The 25,465-nt window shown below is 51.4% G+C and overlaps 1 protein-coding gene across 1 annotated transcript; it reads right to left on the reverse strand.

Moving 5' to 3' along the window:
- Positions 1-2,705: 2,705 nt before the first annotated feature.
- Positions 2,706-25,319, reverse strand: foxo6b (forkhead box O6 b). The gene is made up of 2 exons (XM_067256204.1): positions 24,834-25,319; positions 2,706-4,412 (listed from the first exon to the last, which is right to left on the reverse strand). The coding sequence occupies exons 1-2, from the start codon at positions 25,317-25,319 to the stop codon at positions 2,706-2,708; spliced, it is 2,193 nt and encodes a 730-aa protein (XP_067112305.1).
- Positions 25,320-25,465: the final 146 nt, after the last annotated feature.

Raw genomic sequence — 25,465 nt, forward strand, 5'->3', positions numbered from 1 at the left:
GCACGCACACACACACACGCAAAGATGCATAAAGCAGTCTAGGTTCTCTTTAGTTTTTTATTGTACAGTCACCAGATGGGCAGATACATCATTTTAGAAAAGAAATGGATATTTGCTTGTCAAAAAAATTATAATACAATTTTGTCAATATAGATTATGTACAGAATGAGATGTCGTTAAAATGAAATAGCGTTGTTTCTCTGTAATAAAGATGTCTAGGCGCTGAGGGGTCCAGGGGGTCATTTACAGACTCATCCTCCCAACCAATAAATAGTCCGAACTGTATATTATTAAGTACGCTGTGGCCAGGCAATATGAGCAATACCAGGCCAAGTTCTCAAATGTTCTTTTTTTCCTGTAATCAATTCTTGTACATCACTGTGCTACACACACACTCACAAAGAAGCTCAACACAGAAGTAGGCTGGAGACCACATTACAGTGGGGTTTACAACAATAGGGGCAATGAGGAGAAAGAAAAATAAACGCATGAAGATTTGCCGTCCTCCCCCTGCTTGGGTGATCTGTGGAGAGAGGGTGCTATCTGATGGAAGCCCGGCAAAGCTGTCTGAGTAGCACTTGACATTTGGCCAGATTCGAAAAGCCGTTTCTTTTTTTGTTTGTTGTGAAAAGCAACCCGGCTGGAAAATCTCTGTCTCTCAGTTTAACCGATGACTTCTGTCGCTTCCCTCTCAACTCTCTCACTATTTGAGGTTCACCCTCTTGCTCTCCTTCCGTTCTCTGTCCTTTCTCCAGGCATGAAGTGGGACAGGTGTCTGAGGCCGGGTGGCAGGGTAGAGGCCCCCTCCCCCGCACTCCGTCTGTTTCCCATATGGGATGTAAAAACAAAACAACAACACGAGCCCCAAACCGGGCCGTACTCAAACAGGACAGACCACCTCACCACCATCACGCCGCCAGCACAACAGAAGACAACCGCGGGTTGTCAAAGGGTCAAAGCTTTCGGCCAGTGGTGATGTATGAATCGGGAGCTATTAGCGCCTTTAACCCTATCCGACCCGTAGCTAGCTCTCCTTCTCTCCTCACATGGGCAAGACCAAGTCTCCAACCCTGTCCCTCCACCCTCTTGTGCTTTCTGAGGAGAGAGTTATGACTCGGTGGGCGATGAGCGAACATGTACACACACTTGCATAAATCATCTGTCTTGTTGGGGGCTTAATTACGAGTGTTTACCCTCTCTGTAACCTCTGGATGGGGGGGGTGATATGAGCACGCCTGGCAGGGGTAGATAGCACCAAATACTTATCTGCTGACTGCGTGTTTGCCCGACTTGAATACACCAGAGTAGAACAGCTAGGCTTTGACCCGGTTGTTCAAGTTTTTTTTCTTCTATTTGGCGGGGGTTGGGGGTGGGTCGAGGACAACTCTTCCATCAGCTCTAACATGAACCTGGCCGAGCTTGCTAAGCTGTTCTGGGGTGACCCGGTGGGGTGGGGGCACCCGCGAGCCAGGGACTGAAGCCCCTACAGGACTCTCTGCAGGCCCTGATTCGTTGCTTATTTCATTAGGGGAAAGGTACATAAATCCACAAAATGGAGGGGGGGTGGAGTGGGGTGCAGGGAGAATATTTGCATTTCTCCTTTCCTCCTTCTCAACCCCCTCCACAACCACCACCATCCCCATCCTCCTCCATTTAGTGCAGTGACTTCAATCATCACTTTCGCCAAAACACATTAAGCCAGTGTGTCCGGGGGTGAAGAGAGAGGAGAGAGGGGAGAAAAGGAAGGGGGGGGGAGAAAAAAAAAACCTGGGGTGTCGCATTCGATTTGCAATCGCGATGCATCACTGTGGCATTACTTTGCAGATTAAAGAAGGGGGGGCTGCATCTCAGTGGAGGAGCACTGATGGCTCTCTCCTGACGGATGCCTGTCCCCCTGACCTGCTTTAGGGGACACCACACCCCAACCAGGGGACACTGGGACATCTCACAGACCCCCCATAGAGCATCCATCCCTCCATCCACCTTTCCCATCCACCCCTCTATCCTCCATCTCTCCTTCCTCCATCCCCTCCCCCTTGCCTTCCAGCCCCCGTATGCAAAGCGTTCGGTGAGTGCGTCGGGCCCGGCCCCTACTTATGCGGCTGTTTGATCCTGTTCTCAAGTTGAAATATCGCCTCCTTTTCTTCTATCTGTATTTTCTTTTTTTCCTTTTTTTCCTTTTTTTTTTTTTTTTTAAGTAGGAGATGAGAAAGCGGTTTGCATACATTAAACTTAAGCCAACACACAATGTGACTTGTCTCTGTCTTTGTGTTACTGCATGGATTCAAAAGAAGCATGGCATCTGTAAAGTGCTTGAGAGCTTACGGGGCGAGCGGGAGGGAGGCGTTCCGAGCCAAGGAGCAGACCAACTGGGGGACATGAACCTGAGGGGAACGGGGACCGTGTAGCCACAGCACAGAGAGAGAGAGACACGAGACGAGAAAAGAGAGAGAAAACCGACAGGGCCAGTGAAAGAGAGAGGCAGGGGCGTCGGGGCTGTGGGAGGGGGGGGGGGGATTTTAAAGGGAAGTCCTCAGGAAACAATATGACGAGACATATTTGTTCTTTTCTTTCGGAGCGACAGAATCACAGTCAGACAGTCAGTGGGGTTGGTGCCGGTGCCTGCAGCTCGGCCTTCTGGGACTAACCCTCCCCTGAAGTATCTGGGTCCAAGAGGGGGGCGGGTGGCTGGGAGGGGCGATCGCTCACCCTGGCACCCAGCTCTGGCTGTGGTGTGCCTGGGGAGGTCCAGTGAAGGCCCCTAAGCTCATGCCCATCCCCATCCCCACCCCCTGGGACAGCGAGCCATCAAAGTTGAAGTCCATGCCCTCGGTGTCCATGAAGTCGTTGAGGAGGATGGAGTCCACGTCACAGTCCAGCGTGTTGGGGAGAGGGTCCATGTCAAGCTCCGACACCATCCGGTGGTGTGGCTGGTGGTGCTGTCCGTGGTACCCGGAGCTGAGGGGGGGCTGGGGGTGGTGGTAGTAGCCCTCCCAGCTGTCGTTCATGCCCTGGTGGTGGGCGCCGGGGTAGGGCTGGTGCCGGGGGTGGGGGTGGGGGGCGGAGGCCAGGCGGCAGGGATCCTGGGGCACATCCATGACGCTGGCGGGGTTGGGGGGCAGGGAGGGGGCCGACGCCGGGAGGTGGGGGCGGGGGCCATAGTGGCCGGGGGTCTTGAGGCTGTAGGGCTGCAGGATGTCAGTGTTGACCCTCGGGGAGAGGGCCTGGGGTCGCGGCCCGCTCTGCTGCAGGTGGTCGTGCATGTGGTTGGGGTTGGAGCTGCGGTTGACTTTGTGACTGTGGTTGTGTTCGTGACTCTGGTTGTAGTCATGGCCCGGGTGGTGCTTGTGACTGCGGTTGTAGTCGAGGTTAGAAAGGTGCTTGTGACCGTGACCGTGATTCTGAAGGTGGCTGGGGTTCTGGTCGAGCACCGCACCGTGACCGTTGTGCAGACCTGGGTTGTGAGTGTGTTCATGGTTGTGATTGTGGCTGCTGCGGTTCTGATTGTGGTTGTGCGAGCTGTGAACCCCGTTGGTTGCCTGGGTCAGGAGGGCGTGCGTCTCGCTGGCCTGGCCCAGCACCAGCTCCTTGCTGCAGTACTGGGGCCCTGCAGTCAGAAGGCTCTGCAGAGCGTTGTTCTCTGAGTAGGCCCTGAGCGGGCGCTGGAAGCTGGCCGGCTTGTTCTCCTGGATAGTCTGCATGGGGGCGTGGTGGCGAAGCATGGCCAGGGTGGTCTGCCCGTAGACGGGCCCGCAGTACGACCCCTCTCCCTTGGGCCCCGGTACGTAGGGGTAACCGTTGCATTTGAGCTGCTGGGGCTGGTGGGGGTACCCCCCCTCGTCCAGGCTGATGGCCCCCGTCAGGTCAGTGAGCTGGGGAAGCTCCACGGAGGGGCAGTGGCCCCCGGTCCCTAGGGCCGGGGAGCGCGTGCTGGTGGGGCTGGGGTAGAGGCGGGGCGAGGCCGAGCAGGACAGCCCGCCCTCCTCGGGCTCGTCAGGCTCCGCCTCCGCCAGAATGGGCGACAGGCAGCCGCTGAGGGTGGAGCCGGAGGAGGAGGTGCGGGAGTGGAGCTCCGTCCAGGCGTCGTACTCCTCCCCTCCCACCCCCACGCCTCCTTTCCCCGCCGGGCTGCCGTGTTCAGGGGAGCCCTGGAGGCCGGGCCCAGCCCCCTGGCCCTGACCCTGACCCTGGCCCCGACCCAGGCCCATAACCCCGGCCCTTTTCCTGCTGACCCGGCCCTTGGTCTTCAGGTACTTGGTGCCTCCGTTGTCTATGGATGCAGCTCTCCTCCGTGGGCCCTTCCCCATCTTCCCCCCCTCCGGGTTCAGCATCCACCAGGAGCTCTTGCCTGTGCCCTCATTCTGCACCCGGATGAAGCGCGTGTGCAGGGACAGGTTGTGCCTGATAGAGTTCTGGAAGATTGAGATCGATGGGAGAGAGAGTTGGGGGAGGGGAGGAGAAGGAGAAGGGGAAAAAAACAAAAGGAGCATTAACACTCGAGGGAGTATTTAGGGTCAAATAATCGTTTTAGAAAGCTTGCAATCTTTTCAAATGATGTTTAAAGTCTATGGTGAGAGAGAAAGAGATTAAGAAAAGAGATGGAATGAGAGAGAGAGAGAGAGAGAGAGAGAGAGAGAGAGAGAGAGAGAGAGAGAGAGAGAGAGAGAAAGAGAGATACAGAGAGATACAGAGGGAGAGAGAGACGAAGATGGGGGTGTGGGGGGTGGAGTAAAGAGGGCAGGGAGAGTGAGGAGGGCCTCGGAGCTGCCTGGCCAATCAATAACTCCCCTGGCCAGCTTTTTCCTCTCTGCACGCGCTCACTGAGTCATAATACGGCCAACAACAGCGCCTCCACATCAAACTATCACCAAGGTTACAGAAATGAATCACGCGTGGCAACCCAATCACAGACAGTTTCTATCGATTGTAGGGCCTCCAAAAATGAAACCCTGAGAGGCAGCCAGGGAGTGTTGAAGTGGAGGGGTGCGAGGGAGGGGGGGCCTGCGCTCTGATTTAACAGCAGAGAGTCTGAAAGATCACAAGATAAAAAAAGGAGAGGAATAACAAAGAGAGAAAGAGCGAGAGAAGTGGGGGAGGGAGAAGAAAAAGAAGACAGGAATGAGACAATTTAACCCTCCTTTAGAATCATGAGACAATTAATAGCACCCCAGGCTCACAGGCTGTAAAGGTTCTGTGGATATCATCGTAGATGGGTTAGCCTTGATCGGGCCTGTGTTCGGCGCAAGGTGCTATGGGAATGGCCTCTAACGACGCTATTTCAGAGGAGTAGTCAAGAGGGCTAATCTAGGGTTGGCCAGACCCGTTTGCCCAGCTGGAGTGAGTTTTCAGAAGATCTGATTCCAGAGAGGGGCTCAAGAGGGATCCAGGACCTCTCGCTCTGCCTGGCTGAGAGCAGAGGCTCCAGCCAAGACCTCGCTGTCTCTGCCATCACACCTCCATACTCACATACTTCATCCCTCCTTTTATTATTTTTCCCCTTCAGCTTTCATCCCCTCTTTCTTTTTTATTATTTTTGCAAACCCCCACCCCCCCCCCCCCTCCCCCCTCACTTTTTCCCCCTCTATTTTCCTCTTGATACAGTATCTATCTCTTTTTCTCCCTTGTTTATTTCAAGCGTCCTGGTCGCAATCTCTGTCTCCTGATACCTGGAGCCCTTCTCCATCTTCATTCCCTCCCCGCCTCCTGTCCAATTTTCCTGCTCTCACTCTCATTCATCTCTTTCTCCCTCCCTCTCCCTCTCCCCTTCCCTCCTCTCCCCGGCTCTCTCTCTCTCTCTCCCTGTCAATGTCTCTCACTTTCCCTATCACTCCACCTTTCCCTCTCTCTCCCTCCCTCCCTCCCTCTCTCTCTGTGTTCCCTCGTCTCTTGATCACGCCATTGCTCATTCTCTCCGTCACCGCATCCATCCTCTCGTCACCTTTTGCTGACATCATTTCCATTTCAAGCAAACACCAGAAACAAATAGGAGATGCAAATCTATATTCAAGAGCAGCTCGCCCGACACGCCGTCCCCACCCTGCGTGTGCTCTCTCCTCCCCTCACCGTGTTTAGCAGGCTACCTCACAGCAAATTGTCCATTTACCACTAAATAGATTATGCTTCATTGTTGTCAACGCTGTTTCTCCAAAAGCATGACACCCCAAACAATGGATAATAGTTTCCTTTGCCAAACATCTACGGCAGAATGCATCTTTAAGTGGTCGGCAAATCGTTGCTGTTTCCTGCACGCCATTTTCATAGACGCAGCTTAAAAGAAACCCTTGTGCCCCCTCCGGCAGGACTTCTAACAGGCAATTTCATCCAACCCTCCAGTGAAAACATGCAGCTTTGACTCCCAATCTTTTCACAAGAGAGAGAATCAGGATAAGTGAGGTGCATTTACTGGATGCCCCTTCCGAGGGGTCCCCTCCTAAAAAAAGCAAGGCCACCCAATTGCACAAGCAGCGGCACAGGCTGATGATGACACGGCCAGACTGGGGCTGGGCGTGCAGCACACCCACCGAGCCCGAGACTTCATCAAAGCCTAATTGAATGATGGCGTCCTGCGAGCAAGGCCACGGATGAAGAGGGACCCACGTCAGGTGATCTGAGAGCGTCGCCCTGACAGGTTCCCACTACCTCGACGACAGCTCCAGCTGGGCGTAACCATGGCAACTGAGTAAACCGAAGGGGGGGGGGGGAAAGGAGGCAGAGAAAGAAGGAGTGCAGTGTGGTGGGAAAGGGGGGGGGAGATAGGAGGAGACAGGAGGCAAGGGGGTATGGGGGCAGGGGAGAGAAGGGAGGAGGGGAGAGGGAGAGGGGGAGAGAAGAAGAGTGTTCCAGATGCTGTTTGATGCTGCAGGCAACTCCAAACAGGCTTTTATCTGACTCAGTCAGATTCCTGCTTGCCTATCCAGTAGGGAGGCTCAACCAGCAGCCGTCACCATGCCTCCCTACCTGTGCGGAGCTGTGATTAGCAAGTCAAGTGTGAGCGCTAGCCGCCACAACGCCACCACAGGCTCCACCAGCCGCCGCCGCCGCCGCGGCAGCCAGCACTGGCCCGCTGACCGTCCCCAACCACAGCATGTCACCTCGTCAAAGGACCGGAGCCAGGGACACAAATGAGCTACTGTTAAGTGGCTAAGAGCCTTGTCATATCTCATGGGTTTGACGTCCCCCTTCCGAGAGCCAGGTCAAGTATGCTCTCAGTGTTTACTTGTCACACAGATCTATACTGTGGCGAGGGAGCCTCGTGTGACGAGTGACAGACAGGCAGAGCAGTGGGTGACCTCGTCGGAACGTCCAGCCTCCTCCTCCACTTCCTCCTCCTCCTTCGGGAGAGCAGGTTGCGCAACAGCAGGGTCCACCGCCAGGCGTTAGGCCGAAGTGTATAAATAGAACTGTCTGAGTGTGAGTCACTCCAGCGGTTAGCTACAGGCTCACTCACACACACAGGCTCCCAACAACACCATACTCACACACACACAGGCTCTTAACAACACCATACTCACACACACACAGGCTCCCAACAACACCATACTCACACACACACAGGCTCCCAACAACACCATACTCACACACACACAGGCTCCCAACAACACCATACTCACGCACACACACACACAGGCTCCCAACAACACCATACTCACACACATGCTCCCAACAACACCATACTCACACACACAGGCTCTTAACAACACCATACTCACACACACACACTCAGACTCCCAACAACACCATACTGACACACACGCTCTATTTTGTATCTCTCACTCTCCACACTGCACCCCTAGCCCCACACACACATGGCACACTCACGCTCCACACTGCCCCCCCTCCACACACTCCCCAAAACTGGCAATCATACTTAATCCCTCTCCAGCCTGAGTAATCCCCGCCAATCCGAGGCTAATCCTGGTTAATTCTGGGCGCTCCTCTGTTGGGTTTCACCCTCCAACCGCAGCGACAGGGTGGGGATTGGTCGGATCATGGCGATGGAGGGTGGGCGCGGTGGAGATTGACATAATTGCTTGGACAGCGATGGTAGACCAAGAAAAACAAGCACAGGTTTCACAGGCCTTGAAAATCCGTCCAGATTGAGCTCTCTCCTCACGTCACAGCAACACTGTTGTTGCAACTCCTGGAGAAAACATGTTTTTCACGCAGCCCAGGCTATCCACGAGCACCAGTTCAGCCAATAGCTAACCGATCAGGCAACTCCACAAACCTGGCAACCCCCAGCCCTGATGCTACTGTAGTAAACAAACCTTTATTTTTCCATGCCAGCTTCCCCGAGGGGGGAAAGAAGCAGATGTAAAAACTGAGGCTTTGTAGGAGTTAAGGAGAGTAGGGCGAGAGCTGCTTCTGAGACCATGCCAAGGCCTGTTCTACCACCTCAATCTCAAGCTTAACAGAGCCTCTGAGCTCAGTGCTCCTTAGCGATCATTGATCCTGATTCCAAAATGAAGCACTTAAGACGCCTTGATCAAGCGTCTAATCCCGCGGTAATGAGATTGAGACCTTTTCACCCAGAACCTCAGCCCTGCTCAGACGGACTCTTCTCGTCGGCAAACACCCTCTGCCAACACTCCTCTCTCAATAATAGACTCTGTTTAGGGTGGGGGTGACAGTCTATTTGAGCCCCGGTCATTTTCAAGGTGGATTACTGACTTATGTGTGGTTAGAAGGAAGGGAGGGAGGGAGGGAGGGAGGGAGGGAGGGAGGGAGGGAGGGAGGGAGGGAGGGAGGGAGGGAGGGAGGGAGGGAGGGAGGGAGGGAGGGAGGGAGGGAGGGAGGGAGGGAGGGAGGGAGGGAGGGAGGGAGGGAGGGAGGGAGGGAGGGAGGAGAAACGGAGAAAAGGAGAAATCATAGGACTCTCCTATAAAGTAAGTAATCAGTCTATGTGGCTCTTCATTTAAACGGCTGTAACCAATAGTCCTTCTGTAGTACATATAGTCCTTCTACAGTTCTTCCTGTCATCTCCCAACAATCCACTCTGTCCACAGTATGTGTTCACAACCATAGACTATCATCTATCATCATAGAGAACAGACATACAGGGTTAGACATGTAGCATGGAGACTCAACTCTGAGCTCCGAAACTCCACCGTCGCAGGTCTCCACATAACGTATGTGGATGGAGGACATTCTATCAGCTAAACAGCTTGATACTCTGCCTTCTCCAGCTCCCCCCCTCCCAGATGAGATGTGCCAGACTCTGTTCTTTGGAGGATTCAATAGAACATCATGTAGCGAATTTTATGGAGTCTCGCACACTTTTAAGGAGGACTCTTAATTTACGACGCATTCCACACAGAGCGTTCCAGAAAGAGAGTCCCTGTTTTACATTCCGCACAACGTTCCTTTAGACGGGATCCGGACAATCCAGTCGTGGGTTGTGGGGGATTGTTCTAACAGAGCCTTCTGGAGAGCCAGCAAGACCGTGCTAAGTCGTTTTCCGACGCAGTTTGGCATTATTTATTAATCCATTTCATACAGCCAGGAGTCATTATGCATGGTCCTGTCAATGGGTATATCTCTCTATGGTGTGCATTTATTTGATAATAAGCAGGAGTGGGGGGAGAAGATAAAAAGAGCTGACTGCGTTCATTGTGGAGTATTTTCTGCAGGCGGGGGATAGACTTAAATGAGAGCCAGCCAGGCTCTCTTGTGTGGGAACGGGTCTCGTCTGCTTAAGCCTGTCTGGAGGCAATCGATGGAAATTAGGCGACGCTAAAAGATCCACTTCCTGTGACTGATGTCAACGGCGGCGCTTGTCTCCCTTTGAAGGGAAATAAAGAGCAGGCAGAGGAGAGGGGGCGGGGGGGGGGGGCAGAAGGATTAATGGGGTTGGAGAAGGTGTGAGCTCACAGAGGTTGGGGTTGTGGGGTGGGGGGGGGGGCGCTCAGCAGGGCGGAGGGCATATACAATGCTTCGGCGGATTGAGGAGAAAAATATACGGGTCAGCTGCACCAGAGGAACGCTAGGTTGTAACAACATACACACACAGGGAGGGAGGGAGGGAGGGAGGGAGGGAGGGAGGGAGGGAGGGAGGGAGGGAGGGAGGGAGGGAGGGAGGGAGGGAGGGAGGGAGGGAGGGAGGGAGGGAGGGAGGGAGGGAGGGAGGGAGGGAGGGAGGGAGGGAGGGGTAGTTCACAGGAAGGAAGACTGCTCCTTGAAGATGCTTTTTACACATTTATATGTGCGCTGCTTCAAATGCTGCCTCCCTGTTAAAGAATTGATATGGCTCAAGATTTCTACTGTACACTATGTTCATTGTTAAAGAAGTGATAAAAATGAACATTTTGCAGGAGTGGAAACTTCAAATTGTATCTGGTGTGCTTGAGGTGATAGACTCTTTGTCTTGTTCTGCCAATGTATACATGTTCAAGGCACAAAACAGCTCTGACAAAGTCAGTAGTGCATTGTTGGTGAACAAATCTGGGCTACTGCATCAGTATAGACAGTGAGCATGATATAAAAAGAGTAGTTGGCAGGAGCAATAACAACAGAGGCAAGATGAGGGGATGTTGTGGGCGTCCTCTGTAGAGACGAGGTCAGGGGAGTGTGAGGTGAACCAGTCAGCCAGTCTCTCCTCCTCTTAGAGCAGGGAAGGACTTGAAGGCAGGCCTCAGGCGACAGAAGTCCCTACCCCCCCACCACCCCTCCCAACCCCCAACCACCACCCCCCCCACACACACACACACACTACCACCACCACCAACACATCCCCTACCGCCCCCCTCCCTGTAGAGAGCCAGAGCCCTGGGGAAGCCAGCCAGGGAAACAGGGAGGGAACCAGGGAGGGAAACAGGGAGGGAACCAGGGAGGGAACCAGGGAGGGGGAGGACAGCGTCTGGTGCTGGGGGGGGTTAACCTGAGAAAGGTAGGCAGGAATAAGCCTAGGGCCCAGGGGGGCTGACAGGGAAGGCGATCCCCAGCAGACCGCTCACTAATTGGTGCTGGCGCTCCAGCGAGGGAGCCTCTGCTGTGAGGACGGACGGACGGACAGACACAAGAAGGCGAGGGAGAGCCCGGGGGGTGGGGGGGAGGCACGAGGAGAGGCCGTGTAAAAATAGAGCGGGCAGATTAAGGAGCATCTGAAAGCGGAGCGGGGGATCGGAAAATCCTCAGCTTATGCCAGCCCTGTCCGCTCCTCGGGGGCACAGCCGGCCCTGGGCAGAGCGAGGGAGACGGAGCGAGGGAGACGGAGCGCGGGAGACGGAGCGCGGGGCGAGCACAGCCCGCTTCAGCAGGGCCAGGCCACATCTCATATCAGCAGTAGCACCTCCACCGCCTCTAGACATGGCTCTTGCTATATACACAATATATATATATATATACTTATTAGGTATAAACACTGTATGTAGTGTATAGATCATTCTGGGCGCGCTTCATTGTCTCAGTCACTCAAGCGCATAACCGTGAGCCACGTCAAGTGCACCCCAGTTACGGCCAAACCCTCTAACGCCACTGATCTCTGGCCCAGATCTGCTCTCGTCATTGCCCCCCCTCCCCCAAGCACCTCCACACCTCACAACCCCCCACTCAGGCCCCACCTCGACGGGTGGCATCCACCCTCCAACCCCGCCCCCAAGAAGCCTGGACGCGGCAGGTGGGGTGAGGAGACACCTGTGGGAGCCCACGCCTCTGTGGGAGCGAGCTGAGAAGCAGACCTCCCACCTGGCAGTGGGCCTCGGAGACAGCAGACGCCAGCCACCTCGCCTCCCAACTCGCCTCCAGGCACATGAGTGGAGGAGCCCGGCTAGGAGAGACAGCTTCGAGGGGGCGGGGGTGTGATCACTCAGGATGGGTGGAAAGCAAGTACACCAATAATGACACATATACGACTGTAGATACTGTGTATACGATTGGAATACAGTACACTGTTTAATTCTCCTGAGGTCTAATTGTTCACAGTGCTCGAGGGCATAAAAACGGAACCTACTGACACGGAGGTGTAAAACAACAATCCATCTGATCCCACACTAATCATATCTAATGATTTATCGACGCTGTACTTTAGAACCACGGAAACAAACCGTCTTTCAAACTGGTTTTGTAACGCTCCAAATGAATCCTGAATGTTTAGGGTACGTGATGTGAGGGGTCACTGATGGGGCTTTCATAACCTTTGTGTTTGCGAGAAGAGAAACTTGATATCTGCAATGAACCTCTAAGCCGACACTAGACAATAGAATGCTAGAAATAGCCGTCCTTATAGGAAAAGGTTGTGCAGTGCGGTCTGCTCTGAAGAACACATTCCTGGGATAAGAAGATTAGACCACTTCATTATGTCACGTAAAAAAAAAAAAAAGAATTTAAATGTGCGTTGGGACTTTTTCTTTTGTAAAAGGTTTGCAAATTCACACCTTCACACCTCCTCAGACTTGTCATTCCACTCATGTTAGTCAGGCACACACACACGAGAACACCAAAAACACACGTTTGATACTATGTGCATCAACGCGTCCGTGCGCACACAAAGAAACACACACATACTGATACACGCACACAAAGAAACACACACATACAGATACACGCACACAACAAACCCACACACATCTCACGCTCGTGCTCTGTTCGCCAGGCACTCTGGGCCTGCTCATTACTACAATGCCAAGCTACCAGTTGCTAAGGAGACCTGAGGGAGAGGGAGGGTTCCTGTTGCCATGGCAGCAAGGCTGCTTCCTGCCAACTGTCTTTCCCCATGAGACCTGACCATAGTAGACGGAGAGAAAGGGAGAGAGACAGGGGAGGAATACAGGGGAGAGAATGAAGTGAAGAAAGAGAGTTGGTTGGGGGTTCTGGTTAAGATGTTGAAAGGGAAAGACTTGTAAATACTGGCTGGAGGCTCGGCTTGTCAGAGAACTACACGCGGGGGGGGGGGGGGGGACGCTGAAATAATGTGCTAATAAATTGATGAGGTGAAAAGACAGAGAGCGAGGGACACAGTGAAAGGAGCTTTTGAAAGCCTCGGTGTATGTGTGTGTGTGTGTGTGTGTGAGAGACAGACAGAGAGAGAGACAGAGAGAGAGAGACAGCAGCTTTTCCATTGCCACGAATGCAGGGCCCACGCTCAGCGTCTCCCTGTGTCTCTGTGTTTGTCAACTGGTGACTGCACAACATGGCTGCCCACAACCAGAGCCAGGCGTTCAGAACGACAGAACATCCAGAACTAGTGCCCCCCCTCCCCGGCCATTCACCTCCCACAGTGCCATGTCCTGGAGTGAACCTCTGGGCTGCCAGGGAAACCAGATCTGACACAGTTTCAGAGCACCAATCGCACAACCTATCCGTCATGGAAAAGTCTGCCAGGGAGACTATGAGCGTCCGTAAAATAAGAGACACAGAGACACAGAGAGACAGAGAGACAGAGAGAAAAAGCAATAGACAGGAGACAGACAAGGACAGTAAGAGAGAGAGAGAGAGAGAGAGAGAGAGAGAGAGAGAGAGAGAGAGAGAGAGAGAGAGAGAGAGAGAGAGAGAGAGAGAGAGAGAGAGAGAGAGAGAGAGAGAGAGAGAGAGAGAGAGAGAGAGAGAGAGAAAGAAACATGGAAATGAGGAGACAGAGAGACAAATAGAGAGAGAAAAATTGAGAGAGAGAGAGAGAGAGAGAGAGAGAGAGAGAGAGAGAGAGAGAGAGAGACAGAAAGATGGTGAGAGCAATGAGTGAGGGGAGGAGACAGAGACCAAATGCAGAAGTCAGACAGAAAGACAGAAAAACAAACGTAGGGAAGGGGGGTGTGGTTCGTACAAGAGAAAGAGACTTTCTCAATCCCCAAATTAAAAGAAGCCTCATTGTTCTTCCTCGCCCATCCTTCTCTCTAACTTCACTGGGTTAGGGTCAGAAGTATTAAATTCTTCTTCTCACTGCCTACAACTATTTTCTACTATGAAGCAGGCTCAGCCTATTTAATGGGGAGTGTCTCCTAGTTGGACAGAGAACACGCATAATGAGGATGTGAGGGATGTATCCTTTAACAAACACTTTATTTTCTTTTATTTGTCTCGTTTCTGACTTAGCACTCCATAACCCTTAAACCATCCTACGTTGACAAATACGCGCTCACACGCAGTCACATACACGCACGCACGCCCACACGCACACACACACACACACACGCTCCCCCTTGGTTCCAGCCAATAGAGAGATCTCCCTCTCATTTTCCCACTGTCTCTTCTCTACTCTCTTCCCTCTCTCAGTCTGTCTGTTTCTCATTGCCAGGGAATGTGGCGTCTGTCTCGTTCTCACAGCCTCCAGGAAGCCATGGACACTGACTGCTCTGCCCAGGCCCCGGCCCAGGCCCCGGCCTCGGCCCCAGCCGCTGCACAGGCCTCACTTTCATGAATCTCTGCCCCCCCACCCCACCCCCCCGCTCACCCGTCTTCTCCGCCTCACATACAGACGTGCCTTTATTGACTTATTCATGCATGGGTTTGTTTCAAGGGTTGAGCTCCTGTCTGCCAGCCTGACAGACAACCCCCACCCTCCTCCCCCATCTCCAAATACCCCCTCCGCCCCCCCGGCCCCACCCTCCACACACACACAAACACAACCCCCCCCCCCCCCCCCCCCGGCCCCCAATCCCAGCATGGCACTAAAGGGGCTCAGGGTTCACTTGGGGTTCCTCTCCAGTTTCCCCTCCTCGTCATTCTCTCCTCCCCCTCTTCCATCTCTCTACATTCTATCCAGTTCTCTCTCATTCCCCTTCTCTCGCTCGCTCCTCTCCCCCCGCGTCTCAATGGGTAGGATCCAGTGAGAGGGAAGGTATGCCCACATTTCCTGGAACAAAGACAGCCCAATTAAGTCAGTTTGAGTTAGGGTCTGTGTGGCAAGGAAAAAGGAAACACAGAACGGGGAGAGAGAGACGGAGAGAGAGCGAGAAGAGAGGAGACAGTCTAACGAGAGAGAAGAGGGGGAAGAGCAGGAGAAGAGCGGAAGAGGAGTGCGAGTCACTTTGTAGCGGAAGCGGGTCGACTCGCTTCGTTTTTAGCTCCTCAATGGGAGACTATGAAATATTAATAAGCGCTCCAGCCATACACTTCAGAGGCCTATGGTAGAACTTAAAGTCTAATGAGAATCTCCTCATGAATTGCTAATGGAGATGCTGGAATGTGTGTTTTGTGAGTGTTTGTGTGTGTTCCAGTGTTCCAGTTTATGCGTGTTTGTGTGCTTGCATGCATGTGTTTGTGTGTGTGCATTTGTGTGTATGTGTGTCGGTCAGTTGGTAACAGAGGGGTGGAGCACAGCAACTCTTTCAAAAAGAAGAGAGGGAACTTCATTAGGGGCTGGTAGCCCCCCCCCCCCCCCCCTCACACTCTCACACTCTCACACACAGACACAGATAGACCATCTCAACAACATACTTTCCCTTGAAAAGCAACTGATAAATGTGGATGTCACATAAACAAGTTATACACTGCATGCCACATAAAACTACACTGAAACAGATGAAATCGAAATAAAAATGTACATATAACTGTGCTTATGGAAAATATCAAATCATTTAGATCAACAATCAATTAAATATTCTAAATCACAGTAGCACCACCATGTAAACTACGTTTCTTATGGAACCATTCTGTCTTTGTATCGGTACAGTAACTCAATGAGTGACCCAGTGTCTGTTAGACGTGTGGCTAATGCCAAGGGGAAGGGAGAGAAGGGAGAGGGGGGGAAGCCCTGCAGAGAGGAGCAGAGCAGAACACCTCCTGCCTCGCCTCACGTAACCCCTGCTGGCTAATGGCAGGGCTCCACGCTCAGGGGCCGTGGGCCGCGAGCGAGCCGGGAACACGGGCGGCCCTGAGGTACAGCGCTGCGTGAGAGCGCTGCTTAGTGACCTCATTTCTAACCACACTGGCACGACCCCCCACCCCACTTCCCCCTCCCCCCCAGCCCCCGTCGTCGTCGTCCAGAGGTGGAAAAAAAAAAGCACACAGGGAGATGGAGAGTACCTAGAACCAACACAGCACCTCCAGCACCCAGAGGAACTGGGAGCCCTGACGGGGCTGGGCCCCCTGGGGAGACGGCAGGACAACAACTGACACCCCGACGGGATGGAGAGACACAGAGAGAGGAGTGTGGTGCGAGGGAAGAGGGGACAGAGCGTGTGGATGCTCACGAAGGCATGCTCGAGCACGTGTCACCGGCTGCACATCGGCCGTGATTCGCCGCTCTCGATCGGCAGCGGGGGTTCACGTGGGGAGGGTTGAGGCGAGGCGTGCCATATGCGTGCCGAGAAATGCGGGAAACACATGGGATAAATGCGTCTCTGGGAATGTGTGGGAGGTGGGGTTCATTAACGGTAATGTGGATTTGTGTGTGTTGTGTGGGTGTGTGTATGTGGGTGGGGGTGGGGGGGGGGGGGTGGGGGGAGTGTGTGTTAGAGGGGTGAGGGTGGGGGTGGGGAGCCTTTCCGCCTGAGTGGGGCTGTCACTGGGTATCAGTCAGCCGGGCAACGGCAGGCGGTGCAGATCATTAGCAGAGACAGAGAGAGGGAAGGGGAGAGAGGGGAAAGAGAGAGGGGCGAAAAAAGAAAGAGGGAGCGGAGGGAGGGAGGGAGGGAGGGAGGGAGGGAGGGAGGGAGGGAGGGAGGGAGGGAGGGAGGGAGGGAGGGAGGGAGGGAGGGAGGGAGGGAGGGAGGGAGGGAGGGAGGGAGGGAGGGAGGGGCGCAGCGCCCCCCTTAATATCAGTCTTGAGAGAATGACCCGGACCGGCCTGCACAAAGCTCACGCAATCAGAACCCTCCGTCCTCTCCACCATCCCTGTCTCTCTCTCCCTACGCCACCATATCCTCCCCCACTCCCCATCTCCCGGTCTAACACCCTCTCCCTCCAGTACACGTTGCACTGGGTTAACAAGATACAGCCTGGCGGTTCGGAAATCTCACGCAGCCTGGTGGTCCTCAATCATATCAACAGCACTCAACCAGAGACTGTATATAGTAAGGAACACATTACAAAACCACCTCCTCCTCCCCCTCTCCCTCCTATCCCTCCTCCTCCTCTATCCAAGCTCCCTGTTCCTCCTTTCCCTCCGGCGACTCCTCCTCTTTCTTCTCCGCCTCCTCCTCCCACTTCTTCTCCTCCTCTCCCTCTCTCATGGGACCGCCTGGTGTCCTCTCTCATCTTGGCGTCCAGGCCCCCCTCTCCTCTGCCTGGTGTCCTCTCTCATCTTGGCGTCCAGGCCCCTCTCTCCTCCGCGTGGAGCTACTCTCCTCATCCCGGGCGTCAGTCGTAACTCATCTTTTAGTGCTGCGTTGTACGGTGACCACCCTCTGCTCAACAACACCGTTAAACGGACAGATTAATGCTACTATAAAATCTGCCGATGGGGTGCAGAGGCAGTCATCAAAACGGTATGTGTACAGACGATGGCATCAAGGTTTTGATGAAGTCAGGCTTTAGGTGAGAAAATTCATCATTCGCCAGAATGCAAGGCATTAGGTGAAGGAGGAAGGGCAGAAGGGAAGGAGACAGGCTGTGACCAAGGAGAGGAAGAGGAGGATAGGTGACAAAGAGGGGCGGGCAGGGGAGGGTGAAGGAGTTGTGTAACATTTTTTTTCCTTCGGGTCCATGTCAAGAGAAGTTTTTTCAATATTCAAATAGATTTTATATGATGTCCTTATTTTGTGAACAAAGAAACCTTAGAATCGACATATATTCATTTACCTTGTTACATAATAATGAAGCAATAATCAGTAATGCAAAAAATGTGTTCCAATGTCATTCCAATGAATCATGATACAATTCCAACATCATTACACACATGGTGCATATTCCGATTTAAAACAGTCACATCTGGGCCCTGACCAAGCTCATCACTGCATAAAACAAAGCCTTGAAATCTACAATCTAAAAAAAAAATAGATTTGGAAATATTCCAGATTACATCCCAAATCATATATCCATGTGACCAAATGCTTCTACTGTGGATTTAAGTGCAATTTAGTAGAGAAGCGGACCTAATCTAGAATGTTCATGAAGGCAGACTGGAAGCTTTTTATCTGAGCCTTCAAACGGCATCTAAAAAAGGAGAGAAAGAGAGGGCAGCACTCAAAGAGACGAAAGACGCCAGCGGTTAGATTACAGAGAGAGGAAGAGAAACAAAGGGGGAGAGACAGAGAGAGAGACATGAGAGACAGAGGGAGTCTGGGTTCAACCCAGGCTATCTGTCGTCTATGCCTCAGCCACCACATGGACAGAATGCTGAACGCAGAGTTTTGAATCCTGACCTACTTTCATCAAATTGACACAGAAATCCAAGCTGAGATGTCGTCTCCTGCTCCCAACCTCTACTTCCCCCCCCCTGGCCTGCCCTCACAGACACCCCAGGAGTCTCCACCTATTCCCATCAAGTCAATCGTTTTTATTGCAATCCCCAAAATATCGTCAATGATTTTAAAAAGACCCATGAATAAATCTGTGTCTTGAATGACTTCAGCTTCTCTGTTCAACGCACTTCAGGCTACAATTATAAGGTGTCAGAATGTTCCGTTGGACTAATGAATATTCATAAAGGCAAAATACTGTAGCTCCTTTATGGCCGTGGTAGACAACAGACATTTCGTTTTGTTTCCATTTATCTAGCTTGGCATCGTCATGAATTTGGCAGTCACAATCCTCACAAATGTGCCAACTTGTAAACATGCTCATCTGCTCCTGAAGTCTGAACGGCCAACCGACTCTAAGCTCAGGTCAAAATTGATTTCAGCATCACAAATATAATCTATAAAGTTTCCTTGGAATAGGAGTCCATAGCTTTTTTTCCCTTATTAGTATTAGTAATTAGTAATCAAATTTGAATTATAGAGCTGACTTGCGAGAAGGCTGGATTGTGTGCAACAATACTAAGCCCCGTCTGATTGATGTTGAACGTCACTTGAACATGAGAATACTTCATTGAGAATAATCAGCATTAATGGTGACAGATAATGGAGTAAACGAGTTAAGTGTCCCGCTAATGTGAGACGTTTCTCTTTCCTGACAATCAGGTCCATTATTTGCTTTCATGACATTTGAGCTTTTTAGGAAAGCAGGAACAGACTAGCAAACAACATCAATTGCCAGCTAAACTACTGGCAATTAAACGGTGAGATGAGATGTCTTTGGTTTAATACATTGCTCTGCCTGAGGGACATGGTCAAACCCAAGGATGAACCGTTCTGTGGTCAGCCCAGCGGTCAGCCCAGCGGTCAACCGTGTGGTTGGGGTAATGGACTAGCAATTGGAGGGCAAAAGTAGTCATCCCTCCATTCTACCGTCTCTCTATTTCTCCATCCCTACACTTTTTGATCCCTCTATACCCCCTTTCCATAAGCGTCCTTCCCTCCATTCCACCTTCCCTCCATCCCTCTATCTCTGCATCCCTCCATTCCACCTTCCCTCCATCCCTCTATCTCTGCATCCCTCCATTCCACCTTCCCTCCATCCCTCTATCTCTCCATCCCTCCATTCCACCTTCCCTCCATCCCTCTATCTCTCCATCCCTCCATTCCACCTTCCCTCCATTCCTCTATCTCTCCATCCCTCCATTCCACCTTCCCTCCATCCCTCTATCTCTGCATCCCTCCATTCCACCTTCCCTCCATCCCTCTATCTCTCCATCCCTCCACTGCTCCATCCTTCCATCTCTCCACCCCTCCATCTCTCCACCCCTCCAACCCTCCATCCTTCCATCCCTCCATCCAGTGGCATTAATCACAGACCTGCTGTCGTCTACTGATTACCTCCCATCAATCTTAGTTTTCAGGAGCCTCCGAAGGGAGAAGCCCCTTATGAAGATCTGATTAAAAATGTAAGTACCTCGTAATATAAGCACATGCCTGGCTTCTTTGTCAATATTCTTTAACACTCGCTAGCTTCAATAGGGATTCATCGACTGCACGCAAACAGGGCAGTTCACCGGTTATCACAGTGGTTGGCCCAGGCTCGAGCAGGCAGACGTGAGGCTGGGACAGAGATGTGCGGAAGTCATTTGGGGCTGAAGGAGACTGGAAGATGGGGGGGGGGCTGCTGGGAGAGATACACATCCTGTCTGCAATTAAGGTGAAATCAGAAGAAGAGGTCTGCTCTGCCTTGATAATGAGCCTCGTCTGAATTATTAACTAGAGCTGCACCCCCCCCCCCCCCCCGGACTTGCACTCCCATCAGGCACACACATACGTCCACACACACATGCATACACACACACAACCACACACACACGTACACACACACACATGCATACACACACACAACCACACACACACGTACACATTGTACACTGCACACTACAGCCTGGGTGAAACGTTTCATTTGACTGTGGCACTATAAAAACAATTGCAGAGGGACAACTAGGTAACTACCATTGCTGCACCATATACTTAAAACATAGACAGTAGCGTATTTAGGTTATTACTTATGTAGTTATAATCATAATATGTGTACTACTGCAGTTAAATTCTTAGTACTGCACTTTCATTTATTCTACTGTGTACTAATGCTGTTCCATTTATTCTACTGTGTACTAATGCTGTTCCATTTATTCTACTGTGTGTACTACTGCAGTTACATTCTTAATACTGTGTGTGCTACTGCTGTTCCATTTATTGTACTGTGTACTACTGCAGTTCTATTGACTCTACTGTGTGTACTAATTCAGTTACACTCGTAGAACATGCAAAGCGACTGGAGTGCAGAGCGACTGGAGTACAGACAAACCAGATGAACTCGCTCAGGTCACAGAACAACCGTAAGCAGGGGGACACATGCTGCAGGCTGGCCGGCCCACTCCCACTAGCAGCCAAACAGCACAGACACAGGAAGACTTGTCAGAACACCCTGGGGTCTGGAACTGGTCATAGGTATAGCTCAGCGGTAGAGCATTTGACTGCAGACCACGAGGTTGCAGGTTCAAAAAACTCCTAAATAAGCATGTTATTGTTATCAGAAACACACCAACGGTGGATGCTGTGCTTCCCTGGCTCTGGTTTTTATGACACAATGGGCAGCGGGCCCAAGCCCGGCCTGGCCCGCCCTGGCTGCGTGCGTCTGGACCCAGTTTTCACTGTGGAATTTCCGTCCCGTGGTTGCTCAACATCCTCCTCTGCGATCGCGCCCAACAATTTATTTTGATCGTGATTGAAGTGGGAGAGCTGAGAGAGGGAATATGGTGTTCTATTCCGGCATTATTCGTTTAAGCAGGGTGTACATGCCTTTTTACCCGCCCCCTCGCCCCTCCTCCTCCCCAGTCACCCCCCCCCCCACACACACACACACACCCCAGCCCCCACACCGTCAAGCAAGGTTTTGGCCACACTCAACCAAATTCTCAAGTGTCCCCAGTTCTCCGGCATTCAAACAGATCTGAAAGTCTGTGCTCCAAGCACCGACCGACAAGATCCCTGGAGAAAATCCCTACTGTCTCCACCCTAGGACCACCCTCCCCCCCCCCCCCCCCCCCCCGCCCCCCCAACCCCTAAACCACCATTGACAAGACCAAATGGCCATTCATTCCATTTCTTCCTCCTTCCCTCCTTCTACAGACAGATCTGACTAGGTCTACGGCAGCCCCCCCAGCCCCCCCAGCCCCCCCAGCCCCCCCAGCCCCCCCAGGCCAGTGCCAGGCCCCGCCAACTCGAGAGCTCCCCTCTCCTTCTGCTGCGCCTTTTGTGATAATAACAATAACAGAGGAGGCGCTGCGGAGGGCTTTCTGTTGAGCCCCCGCCATGCTGCCTGGCACGGGGAACCTCTAAGCCCATTTCCACCATCTCCAACCCAATTCCCCTTGGCCTCGGCTGGGGCCCCGGCATCGCAGGATGCATTAAGGCTGCTATCAATGTGCTCAGCGTCTGGGGCCACCGTCTCTCTCTCTCTCTCTCTTTCTCTTCATCTCTCTTGCTTTTTGCACTCAATTCAATTCAAAGGAACTTTATTGGCAGGACAAAATATAATAGGTTTTCTTCAAACATGTCTCTCTCTCGCCATTTGTGACTCTGTCTGTCTCTATTTCTCTGGTGCTTTTTTGGCCTCTTCTTTTCCCATTACTTTACTTGTCTTTCTATTTTCGGTGATACGATTCCCAGCTACGCAAAATGCACACTTGCCTTCGTGCACTTCTGGTGTGTATCAGAAGTAACAAGCTCATCAAATACAAGCAACATCAGATCTCTGCCTTCCTGCCTGCCTGCCTGCCTGCCTGCCTGCCTGCCTGCCTGCCTGCCTGCCTGCCTGCCTGCCTGCCTGCCTGCCTGCCTGCCTACCTGTCACTCGCTCCATGAGTATCAGTCTGTCTTAGACTATTGTCTGTCCACACACAGATGCAAGCAGTATCAAATACTATTCTATGCCATCTTTTTACTCCTCACATCAATGAGACATTCGATTCCGTTTTTTCTAGACCTGAGGAAAAACTGCACATCTTCAATGTACAAGTGCACATCGAATATGGTCAGAACAGCAAAGCACAAAGACAGAACCGCATGGTCAAATAAATCTAAATCTGGCTGTAGATGATACAATCATGATCGTGCATATGACTACACACACTAAAACCTGATACGTGTGTTTATGTGTGCGTGTGTGTTTGTATGTACTTGTGCATCTTTTGTGTGTACCTTTGTACCTTTGTGTGTGTGTGCGTCCAATAAAACTCCCTTGGGCCCGGTCGCCATGAGTACCAGAGTGCGGTCAGGACTGGACCTTCCCAGAAAACACACTAGTATTAATAGTCTCTATCTGTGGATCTGTTTCAGTCTGGGAGACCAAAAGGCTCCACAGCCAAGACAATGACAGCGCAGAGCCCAGCAGCTGAGTCTACCACCAGCTTTAAGACAGTATTGAGCAACACCTCGTTAAGACTGCTTTTCATATACGCAGCCCACTGGATGTGATTCTCCTCCCCCTTTTACATCCATCCATCTATCTACTGCCCTCATTCAATTTCATCAGCAGCTACTGATGTGCAATTTCAAAGAGAAGGCAACTAGCTATTCAAATGTACATGTTGTAACTGTGTGTGTGTGTGTGTGTGTGTAAGAGTGTGTAAGTGTGTGTCTGTGTGCTTAAAATCGTATTAAAACCGGTGCCAACTGTTACAGCCCAACATGTGCGTGCATGTGAGTCTGTTTTTAAGAGTGTTTTTATGATTGAATCAAGTTGTTTTTGCCTAACTTGGTGCCTTCCAGCCAATCAGAGCTGTGCCAAACCAGCCAATCAAAGCGTCAACACAAAGCCCTATGGAGGAATTTGAGCTGACATCCAGCTGGGCATCCCTGGGCAGCACAAACAAGGCCTCAGGAATTAAGCCCCTTTTAAATCCAATTTTAAACCTAACCATAAAGATTGGAGTATTGCTATTCCATGTACTTATGCCTAAATGAAATGGTCATTTCAACAAGAATAATCTCTCTCTTAATACGGCACTCTTCTCCAAATGTTATGAAGCTGGTATTTCAAGTTAAAGAGATGCCAGGAAATAAAGGGAGGCTATTTTAGACAACAGAAAACATCTGTGAAGAAAAGTACATCATGATTTAAAGGACAGTTGATAAAATGTGAGAAAAGGGACTGAACTTAAAACAACCCTTGAGGAAGCTTAAGCCTGCTCACAGTTTCTGCATGTGATGCAGATGGAACCTCAGACATGACATGTAAACTTGTTCCTCTTTCTATCCACTTGGACAGATTTGTGAATATAATCAACACTGTGTAGGTTTGAGGGTCCTCAGTAGGGACCAATGTCAAGAGACCATTGAAACATCCACACGTTTCATTGGCGGCTGGGCAGAGGTAGTTTTACCATGTAGGGTGATCATTTTTTTGGTCCCCACCAATGTTCAAACCAAACCTAGGCCTTTGTCAACAAAAATGGCATATTCTGTTGTACTATTCACGTTGGACTAATCTCCATGATGATCTGAAAACACACAATACCATTAGAAATCTATAGGTCTTACAAGGGCATGACACAAAAGCCTGCTCATCAAGACAGCTCGGTTTTCTTTTGTAAAGAATAGTGGGTATTCATGTTTCTTTTGTTGGAGTTAAGGGACAAAATAATTCGCATTTAGACTCAACCACGGAGAGACACCACGGACAAAACAATAGGCTATCGAGAATTATGGTTGAATAACATGGATTTTATCAATTTATTACATTAACATTATCTTCTTTTCCATTTAAATTATAATCTACAGTAGTATCTGTTTGTTGACTCTGTTATAGTCGCATATGTATTGTCCCTCTGCCGTTGCCGTTGTCAAAACCGCCAATTGCACAGCCTGTGCGTAATTTTACGCGCGCGCAATGGATAGAAGGGGCGGGCTCGGCTTGTCCACAGAGGGTTAATCCAGAGTCAAGAGCCGTCTGTGACGCTGAACCTAAGGAATTGTAGAAATGACCGGGGACGCACTTGTGTCCCCCGTATGACCCGTTTTTCCAACTTCTAAGCAGATGCTGCCACACAACTTGGACATAAATACGTCTGACATAGCCTAGCATGTGAAATGGACATTGCAACGGCGCATTGTGTAAGATTATCTAAGAGTGAGCTGATCAGGGCGTTTACAATTGAACGGATTTGTCTTGCTATACACAAGCCACAAACCCAAATACGATGAACCCAGTGAACCCCTTTCCGCCTCCTTTCTACACATTGCATCGCGGAGTGTGGTAAACTATAGGCAGCGACATGCTAAAACCTGACATTATAACATCGCAAGCATTATTGAGAACCAGCTGATATTTGGTAATTCTGGATGACTATTAACTCATTGTTAGGAGCACGAATGTTGTGTGAATAAACAATTGAAAAAAGATTACTATAGCGTTCTTATATCAAGTGACCGTACCTTCCACCCAGCTGAACTATTGCTGTCACCTTTATCCTTGAAATAAGGGACAAAGCGCACCATCCAATCGTAAATCTGTGACAAAGTAAGTCTCTTCTCGGGCGTACTTTCAATGGCACGCGTGATGAGATCCGCGTATGACTGGTTTCCCCATGCGTTCCGCCGGGAGGACTTAGATTTGCGCAGCTGGCCGGCGACATCAAGCGCTGCCCCGGACATACACGTAGGAGCAGCGGCGATAGGGGCTGGGGCGCCGGCTGGATGTTTTATCTCTGTCGGCGCACCACCTCTTCTACATGTAGGAACGTTGTACTGCTCCAATTTAACAGATGCCAGGGGTAGACCTCGATTGGCCTCCTCTCCCCCAGGAAAATCCTCTGGACACGGTAGCGGCCAGGTGCACGAGCGAGGTCGGCCCTGAGGTTCGAATTCCGAATCGATTTCAACCTGATGCGCATCCATTCCGTTGTTCTCCATCATCAGCATGGTCCTGAATAACGCCGAACCGGCAAGGTCACTGTAGAAAACCTGTATAAATCCTACAACAGCTTGAGAGTTCTTCAAATACCCAAACTGTCTTTTCTAACAGCAAACGCTATTGTCTGAAACAAAAATATGAACCAATATCAAAA

Source organism: Osmerus mordax, chromosome 18 (assembly GCF_038355195.1).
Source record: "Osmerus mordax isolate fOsmMor3 chromosome 18, fOsmMor3.pri, whole genome shotgun sequence".
Taxonomy (NCBI): domain Eukaryota; kingdom Metazoa; phylum Chordata; class Actinopteri; order Osmeriformes; family Osmeridae; genus Osmerus; species Osmerus mordax.

Coding starts and splice junctions, on each gene's coding strand:
- foxo6b (XM_067256204.1), bottom strand. CDS start 25,319: ATGCTGATGATGGAGAACAACGGAATGGATGCGCATCAGGTTGAAATC. Junction 4,413..24,833: donor ATAGTTCAGCTGGGTGGAAG/GTACGGTCACTT, acceptor TCAATCTTCCAG/AACTCTATCAGGCACAACCT.